This window comes from Buteo buteo, chromosome 18, assembly GCF_964188355.1.
Source record: "Buteo buteo chromosome 18, bButBut1.hap1.1, whole genome shotgun sequence".
NCBI classification, from domain to species: Eukaryota; Metazoa; Chordata; class Aves; order Accipitriformes; family Accipitridae; genus Buteo; species Buteo buteo.
The window spans coordinates 22,367,859-22,387,978 of record NC_134188.1 but is presented as its reverse complement, the minus strand read 5'-3'; the positions used below and the strand labels follow the sequence as shown (position 1 = coordinate 22,387,978).

The 20,120-nt window shown below is 39.5% G+C and overlaps 1 protein-coding gene across 2 annotated transcripts in view; it reads left to right on the top strand.

Annotated features, from left to right (window-relative positions):
• Positions 1-20,120, top strand: part of DLG2 (discs large MAGUK scaffold protein 2) — a 1,017,318-nt gene that overhangs the window by 960,565 nt on the left and 36,633 nt on the right. For both annotated transcript variants that reach the window (XM_075050147.1, XM_075050146.1), the window contains one exon: positions 7,142-7,217. In XM_075050147.1, the coding sequence (XP_074906248.1) occupies positions 7,142-7,217 (76 nt within the window). The remainder of the gene's footprint in view (positions 1-7,141; positions 7,218-20,120) is intronic.

Genomic DNA, 20,120 nt, shown 5'->3' with positions numbered 1-20,120 from the left:
CTATCTGCTTCACTTGGGTCAGTGGGTCTGAAAGTAATTTAGTCTGTGATTTCACATAGACTGCCCCAGAATGGCCGAGCGTAAATGCTCCCACTGTAGCCAATGAGGATTTGGTCCTAAAACATTAAAATATTTACACTAATCTTTCTGTCGTCTTTAAGATGTGCAGCCACAAAACTGCTCTCAGACTGGACATCATTCTAAGATATCCATTTTCAGGTAGTTTAAGTACATCTGACTGCAAAATGTTATGCAACTTGTATCTCTGTTATTACCAGCTGAAGGTGTATGATGGTACTAGCCCAATATTTGTGTTCTCAGACAACAGTCTCCCTACAAATACATGTAACCACACTCTCAGAGCAAAATGGGGAGGAAAGTACATAAAAAACAATGTTTCACAAACATTTGAGGATAAGGAACAGAGTTTTTCCCAGCACAGAAGTCCCTGTGGGCAAAAAGCCAACTTAAATTTGTTATTCTGCTCAGCTTGGCAAAAGGGCATGTTTATCCACTCAAGTGAGTTTTATTTTTAATGGTTTCCTATAAATTGTCTACCTTTCTAAACATCCCTTAAGACTTTAATCCTTAGATGATACAACTTTTTAACATGACATAATCATGTTACTAAAATAAGTTACCAGACTATACTTACTAATCTAATTGGAAAAAAATAAGTATGGAATAAAATTGATATGTATGTGTATGAATAAACCTCTTCCTGTTCTATTGCAATGATGGGAAACTTTTATGCTGAAGGAAAATAGCCCTTAGCTTTTAAACAGAATAAGGTTGTTCTACAATTTTATGAGAATTCACTTCCTAATGGCATTAGGTCTACTTTTTTCATAAAATATTGACCAGGTGCTAAACTGCTCTCTATAAGCAAGTCACTGAAGATGGAGAGCTGAACGACAGCATGTTCTCTCCTACTGAAAAATACATGTTCTGTTGCAAAAATACCACTTCAGGAATGCTCAAAAATAATTTTGAGAATGGGAATCTATTGGCAAGCTCCAGACCTCACATAAACAAAACTAAGCAGGGCAGAGAATGGAAGCAATAAAAAACTATGGACTGAGTCTACATATTTGGACTATAAATAGTAATACACATTTTCACTTATCTTTCACTTGATGAGTAGACAAAATAAATATAATGTGGGTGACCTGGAAATGGCGAAGCAGGACAAGAAGAAACACGTTAACAAAGATGTAAAATATAGCAAGGTCTTTCAAGTATCCATTTTACGTTGCATTCTTCTACTTCATAACTCCCCTTACTACAGTTCTCATGCTAGATTTGGAAATAACTTTTGTTCTGCAGAACACCTCAGTGCCAAGTCTGTGCAAGTTAGGCTACTGTAACCATTTTATTTGATTCTCAACACCAGTTTGCAATTTGCATCTGTATTCTACATCAGTGGCAAATGCTGTTATTGAAGTTTAAAGCATGTCTCACTTGATATTTTACATCTCCGCTGTGAAGACTGATTAGTGCTTTTAGAAAGGCACTGACAAAATTCCCAGAGGTCCATTAACCCCCAACAATGGAGGATCACAGTTCATGTCTGGATGAGTTATGCTTGATTTCTTCTTGTTTGCAGTGTACATGAAGAACTGAAAGTCTGATTTTGAAAAATCCCAGAGGCTCATTTTCAACAGCTACATATGCCCAGAAACACAAAAGCAGATAGACATTGCAGTGCAGTGAGTGTTGCATCCCAGTAATAAGTTCCTTAGAAGAGGAGTAGGGAGAGAATAGCATCCCAAAGAACTGAAGTCTTGAACTTGCTTGTGAGGAAACACTGAAGGCAGAGATATGTTTTCAATGTACCTCTCCACTTCTTTAGCTTTACGTGGGAAGAGGACAATGAATCCTGACCATTTTTGAAAAAAGGGCCGTGAGGTGTCTACTACCAAGAAATGTTCCAAGACAAAATGAGTATACAGGATATACTCCAACTGTCCCAGATCTCAGACGGCCTTAGACCATGTCCCTGTACACAAGCAGTGTGTCTGCAGGGAGCTACTCTTGGAGAGCGGGTGGAAAGCTGGAGGTGAAATCCCCATCAGTTGTGCAAGGTGATGCTGTCTCCACATGGGGCTCAGAGCATTTCAGCTCCCAAGTCACGACTGAATGCTGGATGTAGGTGTCTTTGAGCATTTCTGGAAATCTCATTGAGTTTCAGTGAAAATGGGACTTGAGCCATGAAGTAGTTTTGGAAATTGTATCTGTGCTTTCCTCCACCCATTAGGCATAGCTCTACCAAGAAGATCTATAATTAGAAAGGGGCATGGGCCTCTGCAAATTTTGCAGATGGGAATCCTCCCCCTTCACTTCATTTTTTGCACAACCCCTCCCCATTATCCTGCTTTGTGCTGCAGTGGTGAATGAAAAATGGGTACAGTTTGAAGTGAAACATTTCTTCCTTTAAAAGCAATTTCCTCAGCTGACTGATCAATATGTTGTCCAAGGGATGGTAGGTTTGTTGTCAGCTAAAGCAATGTAAAGAATTTACACTCGTGTGCTATTTAGGCATTCACAGTGTCAGCTGCTGCAAAAGGCTTTTTGTGCCTAAACTCCATTTGTCTTTGGGAAAAAGGGGGTAAAGTTTATTTTTCTTTAACAGTAGCAATTGCAAAAATGAAGATTCAAAAAAGTACTAAAAGTGCTTGAATTAGTGTTCCTTCTAAATAATAATTAAGATGTATTTTCTAAGAGCTGGATCAATGTTGCTCAAAGAACTGATATTATATACTTTTTATTGCCCTCATTTTAGTTACCTTTTTAGCTCTGTCTATGGCAAAAGTGTCCCAGTAGCTTAGATAAGAAATTATGGGAACATCTTAGTTCACTGCAGTCCTGCACCCTGACCACCTCAACAAAGACAAAATCTTTGGAGAACCGAGCTAAATGCTAACAGAGTTCTCCAAAGCATGTGAAAACCAAAGCTTTTCCGACATTCAGATATTCGGTTGATTTCTTCAGGAAAGAGAGAGGTATATCCCTGATACCAGAGCAACCTACTGCCACATTTCAAGTCCCAGACATGAAGGCAGTAGAGCACCTGAGCTGAAGTGCTTTAAGAGGATATTATAAACTGGGCAAAACCATTTATTTTATCCTAGCCTTTCTTCAAGACCTAACCCATTTCATTGACACTTCGGGCAGCAACAGTAAAGTAATTGCCCTGAGACACATGAAATTTCAGCTTGGAGGTTTACAGTTCAGCTAAATTATAAGTAACCGAGAACAGTTTTATTGTGGAAGGTGTCAGGAAAATTGTAATGGGAGGCAACACTGTGTGCTGTCTTTAACACAGTACCAGATTATGAAGTGTTTGTAATATTCGGCAGGCATGCTGAGCATGTATGAACGTTGTTGGTATGTTTGCCTGGAGGATTAATGGCACTTAATGACATTATTTATATACTTCTCAAAGCAGTGCAGAATGTTTCTGCAGCTCCTCAACTGTCTGCTATGCCTGTAGAAAGCAGCGATGCCTCCATGGCTGTTAATGCAATTATGATGAATTTCATAAATAAGATCCACTCTTCAGGGTTAATTTCCAAATTTCTTTATGCAGTGAATATGAAATGAAGTTAAAAGCAGATGTTTTCGGAAGTTAGACAGGACTGGAATGAGTTTAAATGTTAACACAGATTAATAAGCGGAATGCTGTGTTCATTTGAGCTAATTATTTTCTCAGAAAGCATCCATCCTATTTAGGCAATTACACAGCCTGAAGTCTTCATTTCTTACCAGTACTACCAAGGGACTTCATCTGCCAGTTTAAGTTTGAGACTGTTCATGTGTTTTTAATAACATAGATTTAATTTGAAAGCTGCATTTGCACTGTTTCCATATGAATATTCCACACTTACAGAGAAATGCATTTATTCTAAATTTAAACTGTAACTATAGTAACCAACATTTGCTGTGTTTCAGTAGGAAATATATAAGCCCACTCAGACAGAAGGAAACATGTTGTGTTAATTATCATTCTATCAAAAGAGTTTGTATTTTAAAAAATAATTCTCAGAAACTAGGTATCCTTACTATCCATACTTAGAAACCAAGAGATTTGCAGGAATGTATTCTAATGTCATTTGTGGGAAACTGAAAGTTAGAAAAAGGGTCATATGTGGACCAGTTTGGAGGATATAATAAACCTCACTTCTTTACCAGCTATTTATTGTCTAATAAAAATACAATATCGAGCTCTTATAAGCTAGCTTTGCAGTATTCAACTTAGATTTCCTAGAGCAATTCCTAATCCTAGACAAATAGAGTTACTGTTCCAATTATAGGTAGATGATCAGATTTTTTTGCTTGGGCCAGTAGATTATAGATTCTGTAGATGATTTTGCAAAGGTAGTAAATGTCACTTTTACAGTAATGACCATATTAGTCAAGGTGAGTAAGGACATGAATAGCTTCTTCCTTTCTTTAGATTTCTCTCTCTGCACCTGGTTTTCTTAGGGGTTGATTTTGTTTAGGGGATAGCTCACCCCTTCTTAGATATTTTTTTTTTTAATTCCTGGCATTATTACTTAAGCATACTGTGTTAAAAGTTTAAATATACAACTTATGTAAATCTTGCAATAATGGTGAACTTTCCAAATATACTAAGGGTACACAGTTTTCCCACAGGTAAAATATTTACCACATATATTTCAGTATGCTAATAGATTTTAAGTTTTACTGACATTTTTTAAAATAATGCTCATTCATTGAATATTGGAAATCAGGATATTGATCCATAATATTTAGGAACAGGAACACTGAATTATCTAGTGTGATGTCCTTTACAAATGCCTTGTGTGTCTCTTTTTTCCCTCTATACTGAGGACTGTAACTTCTGTTTGTCCAGTCTTGATTCTATGATACAAATGGATAGAGTTGCCACACATTCCTCTTCTATATTAGTTTGGTGGCTAAAGATATTAAGCATTAAAAAGTAAAACTGTCTGTATTTTCTTTAGAATTAATTTGTTTGGCATCAGCTCGTTGCCGATGATTTTGATATGTATTTCTCTCCCAAAGAGAATTTTTTAGATTTCAGTATTTTCTCACTCTGAAAGCATTGCATATACAATATAACAACTCCTCTCTCAAGCTGTGTTTATTGAAGCTACAGCTATCAGGATCAAATAACTTTTGAGGCTTTTAATTGGAGCACTTCAACTTCCTTTAAATATATAAATACCAGAATTATACAGACTAAGCCACATTTTGGGTCATACCACTGCAGTTTGGGCTCTCAGGTCACAGGAGATGGGCTTATAAGGGCTGTAGGCTCTGATTTTTCAGACCAGGATTGAGCTTTCAAAGCAAATGTCCTTTTTGCCCTCTCTTTCTGTCCTTTGGTTCATCTCATGGGGCAGTCTTGGTGAACACATACTAGATTTGTTTGTAGTAAACTGATCGTGAGGATGAGCGCACCCAATGCACCCAACGGGTGGTCAGTTCATGGGGCCAGACTAGAACTAGCCCAAAGAAGAAAACCCCAAAACTTATAGTTTGTGTCCTTTCCTATTTGGCCACACTATTTGGTAGTGTGAACCTGCCCATCTTTGTTTTCAGAACTCAGCCACTCGCAATGAGGGCTTCACTGAAATGAGTCAGAAAAATAAATTTTTTGCCTTCTATCTGCTTGCAGATGTTTGTGGAGGGCATGGTTTAAATAAGACCACCCACCCAATTCACAGCCTTTTAGAGTGGCTGAAAATAGCTCTTCTGCCCCTAGGCATTTCTACATCTCCTCAGAAATGCTCTTTTTTGGCAAAACTGTAGTTTTAAGTGATCAAAACCTCAAGAAAGTTTCTCTGCATGTGAATATTCTAATAGCATACCTCCATCTTTCAGAAGATAAATTTGAAATTCAGTTGTAAATAAGGTTTTTAAAACAAGAAAAACTTTCCAGTGATAGCATATTCAAAATTACTTCGGTCAAGCTGAGGGCAAGACCCTTAAAATTCTATGGTATTGTAAAGTCAGTTTTGCAGAACCTAAGATTTAAACAGTGACCATGTGCAAGTGGCTCTGCAAAGCTATGGGCAGACTGACTGCGTGTGCATGGTGAATGTTGGTTTATGGGTTTGAGGCAATTTGAGAAAACTTAGAATACCTAACACATTTGTTAAGAATTGTCCAATAATACACTGGCCCCTGGAAAGCTTCTAGGTACCTCCCTCAAACTCAGGTTAATAAGAAATTCTCTGTTTTTCTTGGAGATTCAAGGCAAAGGTTGCTCTGAAGCATACGGGAGAGGATCCTCCCCTTCCCCTCTTCCAGCCTGGATCATCTCAGTCAGTTGATTAACTCTTTAAAACCATTACAACCTATTCACTTTTATTACTCTGTTACTTTTCTGCTGCGGAGAAGGCAGCAATGAGGGGCTCTGCTGGGAGCAATGGGAACTGAGGCAGTGGGAGGGAAAAGGAGCAAGACTCTCCTTTCCAACAACTGCAATTTCTTACATCTTCGCAACCCATCGTGTTGAAACTTCTTCCATTTTACTTTGTATTTGCTGTGAGCTTAGACACTGTTCACCACTGCTGTGTGTCACATGCTGTTTTGTAAGCTATTTTATAGTAATTTTTAAGGTATTTTTTAAGCAGTTAATTAGTCTGAAAACATGGGGTTTTTTTAAAAATAGATTCAGAAATTGTGGGATTCACTTTACCTTATTTGCATGATCTAAAATTTACTCCATCGTGAAGTGCACATCTGAAAGCACTGAGGTGAACAGCTTATTCTCTTTCTGTCCTTATTTCATTCCTCTGACCACAGAAGAACTCTAAATGTTGCCTGATTTTTGGACAGCTTAAATTAGAGAGGGTAAATCTGTCCTTAATGTGCTTTTTACCACACTCCCACGTGTGTTGGGAGAGAGTGCTGTTCTGCTGGCGTAGGGCAGCCAAGGCTCCTCGAATCCAGTCCTGTGTTTGCCAGAAAACTGCTGCTTGGCTGAGGAAGTGACCTGACATCTCACTCTTTCCAATTTATAAAATTTGTCTTAAATGCTCACTTTATGCATAGTAAGCCACCAATGCTCTTGGGAGATCAGATATCAAACATGTCGTACAAAACACTGCTATAATCAACGTGTTTATTTGTGTTTGCTTTTCCTCAGAGTTGAAAGAAAGGAGCGTGCACGTTTGAAGACAGTGAAATTCAACGCAAAACCTGGTGTAATTGATGCAAAAGGGGTACGTAAATAGTGAAACCTTTTGAAATTGCACTTTGTAATTGTTTTATATGTTTCAGAGTAGAGAAAATTTTGGCAACGTAAGGAATATTTAGATTGTTGCAACCAAGACCTGGAGTATAGTGAAATATAGACAGGAGTATTGTATGATATAATCTTCTAAATAATTCTTTTTATAATAATGCTGACTGACAGTGCCTCCTAATTGGAAGATACTAAGAAAATAAAGAGCATTCTGTGATAGCTGCGATTGTAGTTAAATGATGGATAGCGAAGAACAGACATTAAAACCCAGTGCAGATGGATAATTGTTAAATGAAATAGGGCATGAAGTGTAAATTCCCTGGCTTCAAAAGCTGTTAAATCTCAAACAAAAGGCTGAATGTTAAAGAGTCCTGGATGCAAAATTTAGGTTTCAGATGTTCTGCTTTGACAGTTGTGACAGACATTGAACACAGGTGTGTTTCACAGCAGGCACGATGGGCCAGCCAACACAAAACAGGCAAAATCCCTTCCACCAGCGCTATCGGGACAGAACAGCCTTCCTGCTGCTACCGCTCTGCAGCAGCGCTTTATTGTGCCCAACAGCCAACAGTTCTCACTAGCCTGATGTCTAACATCCCGTGCATTGCCGTCTGGCTAGCAAGAGTTATAGCATGAGAAATACCCACAGTCCTGGCTGTTGAGGTATAATTTTTCTGCTGAAGCGTAGCTTGCATTTGTAGCAGTAGTGGATGCTTGACGTTACGTTTGCAGGGATTTATTTTTGAAAACGGTCCTGACTTCTGAGAGCAAACCAAGAGACAGAGCTTCAGAAACCATCGGCAAAAAGTCCTGTTTGGCTGCAGAAAACACAGGGCAGGGCCAAAACCAGGTGGTGAGAGGACACAGCCGTAGGTAGATGCTAGCGAGGGACAAAACCAAGTGGTTCAGCAGGTCCCTTCCAGACCCACCATTCCTGTGGTCCTCTGCCTAGTTTGAAATTCTCATTCTTAATCTCTTCTTTCTTCAGTTTCCCACTGTAAGGGGAATAATAATACTTCCCTTATCCCAGTTTATTCTGTCCTTTCACTGAGACAGATTAGCAGGGTAAGGAGTTCCTCTTGCTATGGACATGCAGTTCCTAGGGCAGAGGGTCCCAAGTCTCTACGTGTCAGCAAGGTAATATTTCATACTTGAGAATACTTCCCCGTTACTGCTCTACAGAACAGTTCCTGAGTTCAGTGCAAATGCAGAATAATTGCACTGACTGAAACCAGATTTACAAGGTACATAGAATCAGAGTTCAGCCTCTGCACATTATTTGCACATGCAGATAACTTGGTATAAAATATATAACAAACTGCATTGTGAAAGGACTTATTCATCCCATCGCATTCCTTCAGGAGTCAAAACTCCATTTTTTAGTTTGAAATGACCACTCTCATGTTGTCGTTTATTTTGGGAGATAATAAGCTTTATATTGCCAATGAAAGTACTTGTTTAATGTCTATTTCCTGTATATAATCAAAGCCTCCAGGGAATAATTCATTCATGTAGCTAATGGTCCTTATTCAAGTGAGTCTGTCAAGAATTTAATTACCTCTTGATTCCCCAAATTGTTTTTCCATTTTTGTCATCAGTGTAACATTAATCTTCCAGCCACTCACGTCAATGTTTTTTCAGTGTTTAGGAAATTGCGTAATTACAGACCATGACCGTTGTACCCGTTTGGGAGTACACTTTCTATTGTTAGTATTTGCTAAAATTTGCTTTTGCCTATTAAAAAAAAAAAAATCCCACAATTTCAAGGCTTTTTGGGAAAAGATAATGTAGGCTTGTGTTTGAAAGAGCATAAAGGGAAGAAGGGTTGACTGTTAAATTAAGCACCAACACATAAAAGGAGGTGTTTGAGTACAGGTGTGCGCATACAACGTATGCGCATTTTAGGGATCAGCATTTCCATTTAGTCTTTCAGTGTTCAAAAAGAAGCATTGTAAGCTGTCTGACAGTGCATGCTTTACTTTTTTAATCAGCAAGAAATTCAGTCCAGATACGCAAGGCTGCAGTAGGCCCAGGAGAACTCTTTTGTTTCAAATTCAAGCTAAAATTCAGATAGGAATGGGCTTATGTGTGTCTGTTGCACTTTTGTGCTCAAACATTCGTGACCGTGTGGGCAAGTGGTACTGTCTTCATTTACTCTAAAGATGAAATTGGGAGAATAGCTTTTCATAGGATATTTCTAAATTTGGTCCTGAGATGTGCATGGAAGCATTTTTTAAACAAAATTTAACTGATTACAGAGAATCCTTGGAGGGGGGGGGGGGCACAGGTAAAAGGGTTATCCTCTTGCAATTTTACCTGAATCATCTTGCTGGCCCCAATTCCTTTCTTCCCCTATAGAAGCAATGATTAAGAGCTAATAACCCACAGCAAAGGTCTCATGAGATAATGCCAAAATCTCTTTGAGCTAACTATAATTGTAAAATATGAACTGTCTAGTTATTCTACAGGTTTTAGAAGTCTTATGCATTTTCATCTGTTTATACCTCATTTTTAATCCCAAATCCAGAGATAAGATACAAAGTCTTACAGAGGGTGTGATATTTGCAGCTGATCAGCTTTTTGTGTCTCACTAAAAAGGTGTTTAAGAATGCTCAGCAATACAGTTGACAAACCTGTTAGCAGGGATAGCTAAAGGATAATCCTTTCAAAGGCCCAAAAGTTCCTCTTTTTCAAGCCAAACTTAGGTGCATTGCCTCATGCAGAAAATTAGTTCAACATATTTTAAAAATGTGATTTACAATATTGGTATCACTTTTAATTCATTTCATTGGACTCCTCCAATCCATGGCTTGTGAAATTAAAGTCTACAAAATCAGGATGGATACAAAAACAGGGAATGTGAATCACAATTAGGGAGCTCCAGAGAAATCTTCTGGTCTCAGGTTTAAATCAGGCAACAGATAGTACCTTTCCGTACAATGCATAATTAAATTCTGATGCTCATTATTACAGGATATTGTATAAAAAATAAATAAGTTAAAAAGGAATTAGAGAAGTTAGCAAGCAATGGATCCAATTACAACTTTTAGCACTCTTGTAGCTCAGGACACACTAATTGTTGATTTCAAGAAGCAGAGAGGTTATAAAATGGGAAGGATCGTTTTTCTTCTATTTTTTCTTTTAAACATCTGCTACTGGACAACTTCAGAAGAAGCTACTGGGCTAACTGGATCTCTGGTTTAACCCAATAGGGCTACTTTTCTTTCATGTTCTGTTTATTTTGACCAAAGAAACATATTTGTTCAGGTTCAGAGACATCAATCATCACAATCCTAGGTCCTATTAACGTTTTTAAAGATAGCAAACCAGTTAGAGATGCTAACACCTGTGCAATAAGGCAAAGAATACAAATACTGGTAGAAACAGCTTCATTTCACCAAGCAAAGACTGCGCTTCAGTCGAGTTGACCAAGTTCAGTCTCTAGCTTCATTCATATAATTGTAGTAATGATCTTCACCAGCTTTTCTAATTGTTACTGAAGGTGGCTGGAGTATCAAAGCAACCAGTCCACCCCTCCGGTTCCCTGTGGCTGCTCTGTGCTACTGCAGCAAAGGGCAGGTTTCCAGGACACTGGCTACCTTAAAGTTTCAAACACAAGAAAGATAAATGAAGATAAGATAACACAGATACGATTTCCTAAGCATTTGCTGTCTCAGCCTATGGGGCCCACTGATCTATGGATAATCAATGGAAAATAGAGCAGCCCAAAGGTATATGTTTGATATTTATGCTGGAGGAAGCTACAGGAGTTATGTGAGCACAAACTTAATTTAAAAGTATGTTTTATGCTATGTTGAACTCAAGATCATATCCCAAGTATCCTCTGATTCTCACCTTTGCACCAGAAGGAGAATATGTTAGTAGCTGTGAGCAGGGTTATATATCTGCCAAAGCAGCATACTGAACTCGTGGTAATTCTCCCTACCATAGGCTTCAGGCTGAACAAAAATAGCCTTTCCTTTTCTAATCCTAAAACCCACAGTGGTTGAGGGCTTTTCAGATTTTTTACTGAATCAGAAAGAATGTCAAACAATGATGGAAATATTACAGAGGAAAAAATGAGCCACTAATCTGCTTTTTTCTCAACTGTTGTAATTACAACCAGTCTTTCAGAAGACAAAAATAGCATCTCTTTTGCTTTGCTCCCTGTCAGATCATATACTCCTTCTTGACTGTCTCTTGAAAATATTTTTATAGTGGAAACTGTAGCTCTTGGAAAGACCTTTTTCAACATCTCACCGTTTTTTCTAATATTCATGGATGTTGCCTGTTCCCAGAGGAGTGTTGCACTATCATGAAGCATAATGTGTAGGTAAAACTTGATTTTATACAGAGAACTGGTTTTTTATACCATATGCCTTTTCATTTCACACCTATTTGGCCAGTGACTCCAGAACATTGTCTTTTGGACAAATCCCCCATTTCAGTTCCCGGTGAAATAAATGCCATACCTCTCACAAGCTCTCAGTGTTTAATGCGTGTGTCGGGGTGCACGGCAGGTGTTCGGTCCGTGATTACGGGGATGCGTTGGCAGATGGGTGCCTGCCCTAGCGAGGCTGCTCAGCAGGGTGCCAAATGGGGATGGGGTGCCTGCCAAGACAAGGGACTGCCCCATCCCTCCAAAATCTCTCCCAGCAGCTCTGCTGCTCGTCAGCAGTGCAGGTCCTGGGCTGTGACCCACACCATATTGCTCCATCACTACCCATTAGGGGTTTTTTTTTTTCTATTCAGTTAGCTTGTCATCCACAGTTCTTTTCGTATTCCAGTCAGATCACCTACCCTGCACTCAGCCTGCCCCTTCAGATGCCTCTGAATGTATTTATTATGACAGTCAGAAGCTTGATAGCATTTAATAATATTTCTTATGAGCAGATTCTGTTTACAGATCCCACAGCCCTGCCTGCAATGGAAGGTCATCCTCCTGCTTTATTGTCATTTTAGCAACACTGCACTGATGCATGAAAGGAAAAAGCTAAACTTGACTGAGATAGCAAAATCTGTATTGTGGTGTAAATAAAACCCTCTACATACTCAATGCGCTTCTCCTCCAAATGTCAAAATTCACTCACTGTCAGGACTCAATACATAGGACACGTTTTGACAGCATATTATTTGAAAAAAAGAAGAAAAAAAAACAACCAAAAAAACCCCAACCCACCTATTTCCAAACAATTGATGCTGTAGAAAATCATGGTATTTTCAGCCCTAGTCATCAAATCAGAGAAAAACTGGTCTCTAAGGAACCTCAGGTGGTCACCGAGTCCAATTCCTGCCCTGAGGGTGTCTTCTGTACCTTCCTCCTCTCTCGCAGATTTATCTAATCTCTACTTAAAGACCTGCCACAACAGAAATTTCATATTTTTCCCAAACAGCCCACTGCAGTGTTTAACTCTCCTCATCATTAGAAATGGCTAAACTGCTGCAGTTTAAGCCTGTTGCTATTTCTTCTCTTATCAGTGTATATGGAGACTGGATTATTTGTCTTCATCTTCACCAAGCAGAAACTGCCTTGGTCTCAGGTACACAGTCTGTGCTAGGGGTTCACTGTGGCAGATCTGGGTGTATCAATGCAGAGAAAAAGGTGATAATCTCAAATGAATCCCTGCTTCTCAGAAATTACAAAGTATAAAGATGTATTAGACTATCTATCCTCTCTCACTGCCTATTGAAGATTGTTTCTAACATCAGTGTTCTACTAGGCTGAAGTTTTCTAAGTATAAAGTTTCACCACTTCTAGGGAAAAACTGTTTTGTAGTCCATAATCAGAAAGTTTTCATCATATTCGGTGTATTTTGACCAACTTTTCTTTGCACTTCTCTTCTAAAAATATTTGACAAAATGAATGGATTTCCTAAAGTGATTGGTACTGGCACAATAACAGAAAGTAGAAGAAAATCCACAAGCTGAGCATGTTCAAAAACCTGCATCTTTGTTGTGGAGCTAGCTGCTGATTTGGAGAGCCTGGTATAACACACACTCTCCAGTGGGTTACTTTGCACGGACAGAGAGTAGATTCTCTGTCATGCCCCAAAAGTTGCAGTCATTGACTCCTCCATTTTCCTGACAAAATAATCCACTCGATTGCTTAATCATGTTTGCTTTCTGAATTCCCTCTAGTTGGTAGCAAAATGGTAGTGAAAGGAGAGATATGGGACTGGGAATAGCATTTGTCTCCATGTTGGTGTGTATTTGTCCATATGTATGTGTATGAAAAGAGAAAAGGAGGGGCCTCTGCCTTTTTTCCCCCCATTACATTTGGTGATTAGAAAATAGCAACAGACACTGAGTAAAAGATAATGGAAGTGTCAACCACCAGAACATGTGGGATCACAAGTGGAGTGATTTCCTAAGAAGAAAAGAGGTTGAACATAAATTAAGCAGCATACACCTACCCGCAAGGATGGTACGGAGGAGGGTTAGTGAAGGTGGCGTAGGCACTCACACACAATTAAATATTCTTTATTCTTGATCTCAGCCAAATTTATCCCTCCTTACTGATCTAGCCTGGCTTTTCTCTGTTCTCCCAGTCTTTCTAATTTCTCATTGTTATTTAATGGGAATGGCTGCCTGTGGGGTGTTCTCCAAAGAAATCTGAGCGCTCTTACTGGAATAAGTGCTCAGCTCAGCTATAAATTGCCCTCCAACTGGTGTTCCGACCATTGCTTAGAAAAATGATGACTTGTGTAGCTGTAATCTTCAGGAACTGGAGGTACATATGCCTGGGAGCAATGTGCCTAGGAGCAATCTGCCTGTGTGCACTTGCCTGCGTAATCCAACCCTTTTATGTTTTTTCTAGCCTGTCGCTACTGTAGTTTTCAAGGAGCAGCCAGTGAACGATGCAGCTGCAGTGTTGCTATTCTATTTCTATACTCACCCCTATTTTTAAAGACACTGGATTAAAGGGGGCAGAGTGAACTGCAGTCAGCTCTCGGTTGCCCACGATAGCAGCTGGAGGACAATAACCTGGATGCAAACTGATGGTGACGGGGAGCAGCAGGAGAGGGCTGCTCCACTGGGACACAAGGGGGACAGCAGCCTCACAACAAGGGGTGCAGTCCCAGGGCACGATCGGCCAGTCTGGTGGCAACAACCAAGGTTGGTCCGCAGCCCTGTGCCTCCCAGAAATTCCGTAGTGATGAGTGGGGTCCAAAATCAAGCCAGGTCAGTAAGGTGAGGTGAGATGGGCAAGACACCAGGCAGGGCACAGGCAAAGCGACAGCGTGGCCCTGGCAAGGACCGTGGGCTGCGGGAGTTTATTGAACCTACTTGTCCTGCAGACACACGTCCCACCGATGTGATCCCAGACAAGATTGTGAGCAACCAGGATGAACTTGCTGTTTACTTTGCTCTGTGACTATCAAAGCATTTTAGTTTGGTCCAAAATTTTCTAGCTTGCCCTTCCTATGACTATTCAAACAGCATTTGCTAGCAGTAGACTGCAGAAGATAACATTTTTCCTGTAAGGCTTATACTACCAATTCTGATTAATTTTGACCATTAGGAATAAAATGTCAGTCTTTGCTGTGTAACTAAATTTTACTTTATAAATCTTTTTCCATTCCTTGGTGCTACTTCCACTTGCAGTATCAATTGAATTGAGTATTCTCTTTTACTTCCGTTACATCGTGTTTCTAACGTGCTGAAGGCAAAGAGCTTTCCCATTAAATGTGGTAGAAGCTGAGCTGAGCCCCAGTATGTGTTTTTTGCTAAGGACTGTTATATTGTTTCAGTCACATTAAAAATAGCAGACATGAACCAGAGTAAAAAGTTAGAATATGAATTCAGTCCCCTAGTTTAGAGATATTTGAACTGAAACTTTGGTTTAGGCAGGCCCTCAAAAAAGAAAAAAGAGTATTTCTACTCTGATCTGATCTGGTTCCTAATAATGTTTTAGCATTCCTAGCAACATTTAGCATCCAGAGTGGTTCACAGTGTAGCCTCGGCTGTGAAAACAAAATGACTCTTCAATAACACTCTAACAAACACATTGCAATTTGCCCAAAACAAAAATGTTTTATTGTCTCAGTGCCAGACAATTATTGGACACCCACTAATATTAAAAATAATTTGCTTAGAGTGAGAATTCCTAGCTAAAATATGCTTCCATTAGGCATTTATTTATAGGCTTCTGGAAGATGTCAAAGGAGCACATGCAGAGAGAGATGGGTCGTAATGTTCAAGCTTGCCTTTTACCTGCCACAGAAATATTTTACCTGCACAATTGGAAAGCCTGAAACATGGTTTCCTGCAGAAATATTATTTACACATGATGTTGAGACAATTCTGTAAATGTTGTAAAACATTAGCTGATTTTTTTAATATGAATTTGCTCTCTCTGAAATTAATATTTCTCCACCTCAGAAATCCCAAAGTGAACAGCTCTTCCTTTCTTCATGGTCAAGAGCACCAACCTGCCACTGTTGTCTGAAAGAGATGTGATGAATCCATCACTGACTGTAAAGGGAACCTGGGGTCACCACCTCCGCCCCAGGCACCTACGGGGTAAATGTTTAAAACCAGATGCAGTGAATCCCATTTCCGTGAGCCTTAACTGGGTGCACCTTCTAAAAACATAGCAGCTATTTCAAGGCACAGTGAGGCAGGGTTAGGGCCCTTCCGTGCTTCCCAAGGCTGTGGTGCGACAAGGATTTGCAGTTCTTACCTGCTCTGTCTTGATCAGACGTGATAATCTAAACTTTATGAACCACGGGGCCATATTTAAACTGTGCAGTTTAAAAGCCTAACTTAAACATCTCAGCCATTTCTTTTGGACTAATCTTTGTGCTAGTAGTTGCAGTGACTACACTAGGCACTTGTAGCAGATATAGTCCTCCGGTACCGCTTTGCCAAGTGCAAAATATAACTACTTGGATAGGTTAGGTTAGGTCAGGTTGGGTTAGGCTAGATTAGGCAAAGTTACCTAGAAATGTATAGGGGTAAGCCCTCTGCTCAGCCCAGCATATAGCTCCTGCGGCGTCAATGCGAATTACGCTGTTGCTGTGGAGATACTGCAGGCTCCTGAACTTCTTTGCTTGTATACGTACAGGTGGAAAAATTACAGACAAGAAAACCCCCTTCTACTCAGAACTGAGCTTTTTATAGAAAATAATTCTGCATGTCATTTATTTGCAAGAGTTGTGAATCAGTATTTTACTGTACACTCCCCCGTCTCAGAATGATTGAAATGTGCTTTGCTGTAACCAGAGAATAAGAATGATTTTTCATGTGTGCAACTTAAAATAAGCTTTGGAAATCATTCATGTCATAAAACTGCTGGTTTTACATCTCCATTACTAATTGACAGAAAATCTTTTACAAAACCATTGTTTCTGCAATATTGGAATTTAGTTGTTAGCAATCATTCAAGAATACTTCCTCTGTCATAAAACAGAAATTAATGACAAGCATAAAAAAGTAACGTGAAATCATGTTGCAAGAATTCCTCACCAACTCGTTCTTATAGATCTTTATAAGAAGTCAAAAAAAGCTGTTGCATATTATTAAAAGAAAATTGCTGAGCAGAGGTATTTTCTCCACAAGGCCTTTTTATAGGCATAGAGTATTAGTAGGTCTGAAGAGACTCTCCAGAGCTTTGGTGCGAAACTGCCCAGCGCCAGGAGGAGGAATAAATTGCTCTTCTCCATCTGGCTTTGTTGCTGTCTTGCTTCTGGTTTTCTCTCTATTGGATTTAAGTTCTGGCAAAGGCTGCAAGACCTCAGAAACGGGGGTAGTATTGGATGTCATGGAAGAATCAGATGTCAGCATCATTCCTGCCCGTGCAGCCTGTATCTTGGAAGAGACATCTTCTCCCTGTGCCGGAGGAAAAGCTGGGTCTCATGTGTCCAGCTGCTCTTGCTCTTTCATGCATTTTCACATCCTCCAGTCCCGTCTTCACGTTTTACGAGGGCTAGAGCTGGTGCCAGGCAGTGGATGCTGGCTGCACATCTGTTTTGACCTGAGCCCATATGATTTGGCTGCCCTGACTGCTCCCCTTGAGCTGAACACATTTCGCTCAGCGTTTCTGCAAGGTACATTAGAAATACTGCTGTCATCAGCATCTAGTTCATTCATGTGCTGAAGTAATCAAGTGAAATTCAGGTGATAAAACAGCACATAGCCAGGAAAATTTAACTGTACAGTGTCTCGTTGCTCCAGGATATCTTGAGGCACTCCACACAGACATGCAATAATTTAATAATAACACCTGTTGGGCCCAGGTCACTGTCAAAAGTAAAGGAAAACAAGTGAGTCTTCAGTTTCAATTTATGCCACGGTAGCAGTGCTGTCTCTAGCAGGGAACTGGCATGCCTTAGGGAACCTAGTTTTTTAGAGAGGTGAAACAGTTCTAGAAACTGTGAAAAATACTGTCAGATCAAATTTGAGGCTTCTACTCAGCTGAAGCAAAGAAATGTTTTTGTAGCTTTCTTTTAAAAATCCAGTAGAAGTTTTTCTTCAAGTTAAAAACCATACTAATGTAAAAAATCTTTGGGACTGTTGTCCGGTTCAAAAAAAAAGAAAATACTGATGGAGTCATTTCTTCAGTTAATGAGCAAGTTAAATACATGTATTTCATAGATTTTCCTGCTTCTTCAGACTGATAATTGTGTGGAGTTTATTTATAAGATAAAATTGTTTCTTAGGTGGCCATAATGTTAGGGACTACAGTAGCAGTGTTTTCTATCCCACAACAAGTGTGTGCCATCCCTGCTTAGGTAAGAGAAATGTTTAAGAGAGTCACTGACATAAAGATATGTAGTGTAATGTTTAAATTGGTCACAGATTAAATATAGCACGGTGAAAATTTGCTAGCACAGGTAAAATACCAAAGTTTACAGCTGAGAGTTAATTGCTTTTTCTTCTAAGCTGTTCCAGCAGAAATTTGTGCTGAGTTTAACTTCATGTGTGTGCTATTTTTGTAACTCGTTTTCTAATGCCTTGAATTAAATGGTAGGAAATTTGCATGCATGTATAGATAATGTCATAGTTACTTGGCTTTTCTACTAAGAAAAGTGGTTGAAAAGAAAAATGTATAGCATTGGCAGTAGATATTGTCAAAGAATTAGAAGCAGACCAAAATTTTCTTCTAGTAAGATTTCCCACAAAGCTCTGGAAGAGTGGAGTTGAGCGTTAGCACTCATTAAGATGATACAGTCTCTATATTTCATATCTATATTTCTGGCAGTTCGGTTACGCTTGACTTAGTGACTCACAGGCCATGTTTGGGAGGTTATAGGGACACAGGAACTGCCAACCTGGGTCAAAACTAAAGTCCATCTAATTTGATATCCCGTCTGTGAGACTGGTAGTGTGAGATGCATTACTGGAAGATGTAGGAACATCACCTCCTACACAAACCTCACACCAGTCTCTCAAAGATTGACTTTGTTTTTGTTTGCCCATGACTTTATTTTTTATAATTTTAGCTGTAAGGCCTAAATAAATCAATGTTTTAAATGAAAACCATGAGCCTGGTACGATTCACTGTCTCCTGAGCCAGATCTTTGCCATAATTCAGCCTGCTACAAGTCACCTGTGAGTGCAAACACTCTTCCTTTAACTCAAAAGGGCAGTTCAAAAGATAAGTCTGCTCCAGTTATCTTTCAGTCAGTAGTTTGAAGACATGTAGGTATTGTAAATCTTTCTCCACTACTACTTCACAAAATAAGAGTAATAAAGGTCTTTATGCAACTTATTCTTTTTATGCAATGGTCCATTTTATGCAGTAGTTTACACTTGCACAAAGTCAAGTGCACAGCACTTGATTGCACAAATAAGTGATTCCACAAAAAATAGTGATAAAGGAGCAAGTTGGGGGTTTTAGCACAGTTAACTAACACCTTCTCCAGCTTTATTTATTAGGGACATTAATTCAAAAGATTGCATAGAGGAGACCAAAACCCTCAGTTCCATTTGCAGATCTAAAGAAGCACCAGCAGTCAACTGGGAATCAGAGTTAAGAAAAAGATATGAGAAAATATCTGATCAAAACTGAGGAATGAAGATCAGGGTGATAAAGGTCCTACAGTGTACACTGTAGGAAAATCTGTGGGTCTGGGCCGGTGATTAGACAGTCCCAAAACTTCGCCAAGCGCACACCAATGTTACTGTTGATCTCTGAGGCTGTTTCGTCATCATTGTTGCACAAAGGATGCAGAGACAGATTCACATGCGCAAAGATTTATTAGCGGGATCAGTAGCTGATGGCATACATCAGCTCTAATGGGAAAAGTTCCTTTTTGGAAAAAAAAAATTAAAAAGAGTAGAGGAAAATTTGGGACAACATTGCCAAACATCAAATACACTTTCTAAGTCCAGAGGCAGCCTTGAGAAAGAAGAGGAAGACCTTCACACTGCTCGTGTGATGGTAGTGAGCCCACCTAGGTCAGAGCCCACGCTGGACCCCAGCACAGCCCTGGGATGCTGGATCTGTGAGCATCTCATCACAGAAACACAGACGTTAGAACTGGGAGAGCCTTACTATTTAGTTCCTTTCCCTTCACCACCTCTTTCTCTCCCAGCACTGCAGTGTTATTCCCCATAGTACTTAAGATTAGCAGATTTGTTTTAAATATGAAAAATGATCTAGGCTTTTCCACTTCCCTCGGGGCAGATTATTCTACATCCAAATTGATTTCACTGTCAAGGAGCTTTGCCCTTTCTTATTTTCACACTATTAATTTCAGTGTTGCTGCTTGAACAAATCCTTCCCACCCTCTTTATGTACAACCTTCAGATATTTGTAAATGACCTTGGCCATCACATACACAAGGTTTTTACATTGGCATTTCAATCCTGCCAACAGTGACGCAATGTAAATTAGCACAGATGAGTACTCCCTTTTTAATGGGATTCGAACCTC